The following is a 2,809-nucleotide window of genomic DNA, read 5'->3' as shown; positions in this document are numbered from 1 at the left end:
TTATTATCAGTTGTGCTGCTTCATATTTTTTTGGAAGCTGTGATAATTTTTTCAGGATTCTTTGATTAATAAAAAGTTCAAAAGATGAGTATTTATTTAAAATAGAAATATTTTCTAACAATACACACTACCATTGTGTAAAACTTTTATTCTTTCTTTTTTTGAAAGAAATTAAAACTTTTATTCAGCGAGGACGTGTTCAATTGTTAAGAAGTGATAGCAAAGATTTATATTGTTAGAAAAGATTTATATTTTGAGTAAATGCTGTTCTTTTTATTGTAATAACATTTTGCAAGATTACTGTTTTTTCTGTATTTTTGATCAAATAAATGCAGCCTTGATGAGCAGAACGACATAAAAAATCGTTCTGATCCCAAACTTTTGACCGGTAGTGTATTTACACTATATTGCCAAAAGTATTGGGACCCCCCCTTCTAATGTTTGACTACTTTAGTAATTTCCATGAGTACAAATCTTAATGTTTAAGCATATAATGCTATTCTAGGGAATTGTGTGCTTCTAATTTTATAGCAACAGTTTGGACAGGACCCTGTTCTATTCTAACATGACAGTGCATCTGTGTATAAGTCAAGGTTCAAAAAGAAATGATTGAGTGAGTCCGTGTGGAAGAATTTTCTGTATTTTTGATCAAATAAATGCAGCCTTGATGAGCAGAACGACATAAAAAATCGTTCTGATCCCAAACTTTTGACCGGTAGTGTATTTACACTATATTGTGTCTTCTAATGTTTGACTACTTTAGTAATTTCCATGAGTACAAATCTTAATGTTTAAGCATATAATGCTATTCTAGGGAATTGTGTGCTTCTAATTTTATAGCAACAGTTTGGACAGGACCCTGTTCTATTCTAACATGACAGTGCATCTGTGTATAAGTCAAGGTTCAAAAAGAAATGATTGAGTGAGTCCGTGTGGAAGAACTTGACCGGTCTGTAGAAAGCAGCTTTAAATGCAGACCTTGAGCCAAAAACTCATTAGCAAACACCAATGACTTATACATACACTATATGGACCAAAGTATTGGGACACCCCCTTCTTTAGAACAGAAAAAGACACTTCCAGACAAAGATGGAAACATAATTCATGTATTTAAAAATTGTATTTCCATCTCTGTTGCAACAGTTTTGAAGGTGTGTCTAAAACGACTGTACCCATATGTGAAGCGCATGAATCAGTGTCCGTATATATATTTTAATATTTTGTAATATTTCTGAAGTATTGGGTTTTATCAGTTACATTTAGGGAATAATATGTATGCTAATGTATGGCTGTTTCCTAAACCTCAGGAAAAAATTGAAGAACACAGTGTTGCACTGTTGCCTTCTTAACATTTACTTTGATGCTCTTTGCTTTGAATCTCATGTTGTGATGTGTTCAAGACAAACTAGTTGGTTTGTCTTGAACTCTTAATTGAAGAATGTAATGCTTATGGAGAAAATCTGAGAAATACTTCAGGAACACAAGTCACTGAAAAAGAGGCAGTGTTGTTATTGTTAATTTAGTTATTTACTGTATATAGTTATTATTTTTTTGTTAGCTTTTGTTCATTTAAATAAATCAGAAATTAAAAACTTAAAAATTTGAAGCACTAAAAATGACTAAAACTAAAACTGAAATAAATATAAATTAAATTGAGAAATAAAAATACTTACACAAATGCCAAAAGCACTTAACAAAATGACTAAAACGGAAAATGCTATAATAATAAAGTGGGTAGTCACTGTAGCGCTCTGTTACAAGCGTGTCAATCATTGCTCCTGATTGCTACTTGTTTATGTAATTATGTGCAGAAGAATCAGGCACACAGAAGGCGGAGCCAGTGGAAGCCACGCCCACACAGAGTCCCGCCCCCACGGGAGAGGAGGCTATGCTGATAGAGCAGCTGAGAAGGGTGCGTCAAACAAACCGCTTTTCCATCATGTATTATTTATTTATTGATTATAGACATACATACATATATAAATATATATATACACACTACCAGTCAAAAGTTTTTGAACAGTAAGATTTTAATGTTTTTTTTAAAGAAGTCTCTTCTGCTCACCAAGCCTGCATTTATTTGATCCAAAGTACAGCAAAAACAGAAATATTGAAAAAAAATTGAAATATTTTTACTATTTCAAATAACTGCTTTCTATTTCAATATATATTAAAATGTAATTTATTCCTGTGATTTCAAAGCTGAATTTTTAGCATCATTACTCCAGTCACACGATCCTTCAGAAATCATTGTGATATTCCGATTTGCTGCTCAAAAAGCATTTATTATTATTATGGAATTGTTCAGGTTTCTTTGATGAATGCAAAGTTCAGAAGAACAGCATTTATCTGAAATAGAAATATTTTGTGACATTATATCTCTTTATATGTCTTTATCATCCCTTTTGATCAATTTAAAGCATCCTTGCTAAATAAAAGTATTAATTTCTATAATTTCTTTCCCAAAAAACAAAAAAATATATTTACTGACTCAAGCTTTTGAATAGTATAATGTTACAAAAGCGTTTTATTTCAGATAAATGCTGATCTTTGGATCTTTCTATTCATCAAAGAATCCTGAAAACTGTTTTAAATATTGATAATAATAATAATAAAAAAATTATTGAACAGCAAATCAGCATATTGTACTTATTTCTGAAGATCATGTGACACTGAAGACTGGAGTAATGATGCTGAAAATACAGCTGCACATCACAGGAATAAAATACATTTTAAAATATATTATTGCAATATTACAATATTGATGCTTTTGCTGTATTTTGGCTCAAATAAATGCAGGCTTGGTGAG

At 31.0% G+C, this 2,809-nt stretch overlaps 1 protein-coding gene across 1 annotated transcript in view; it reads left to right on the top strand.

Moving 5' to 3' along the window:
• Window positions 1-2,809, top strand: part of LOC107595370 (leucine-rich repeat and calponin homology domain-containing protein 3-like) — a 30,715-nt gene that overhangs the window by 26,430 nt on the left and 1,476 nt on the right. Inside the window, exon 18 of the mRNA XM_016285754.1 lies at window positions 1,812-1,912. Within this exon, the coding sequence (XP_016141240.1) occupies window positions 1,812-1,912 (101 nt within the window). The remainder of the gene's footprint in view (window positions 1-1,811; window positions 1,913-2,809) is intronic.

The sequence above is a fragment of the Sinocyclocheilus grahami genome, unplaced genomic scaffold (assembly GCF_001515645.1).
Source record: "Sinocyclocheilus grahami isolate Dianchi unplaced genomic scaffold, SAMN03320097.WGS_v1.1 scaffold201.1, whole genome shotgun sequence".
In the NCBI taxonomy this organism is placed as follows: Eukaryota; Metazoa; Chordata; class Actinopteri; order Cypriniformes; family Cyprinidae; genus Sinocyclocheilus; species Sinocyclocheilus grahami.
Note: the sequence above shows the minus strand (reverse complement) of the source record. Positions and strands in the feature narration are given on the sequence as shown.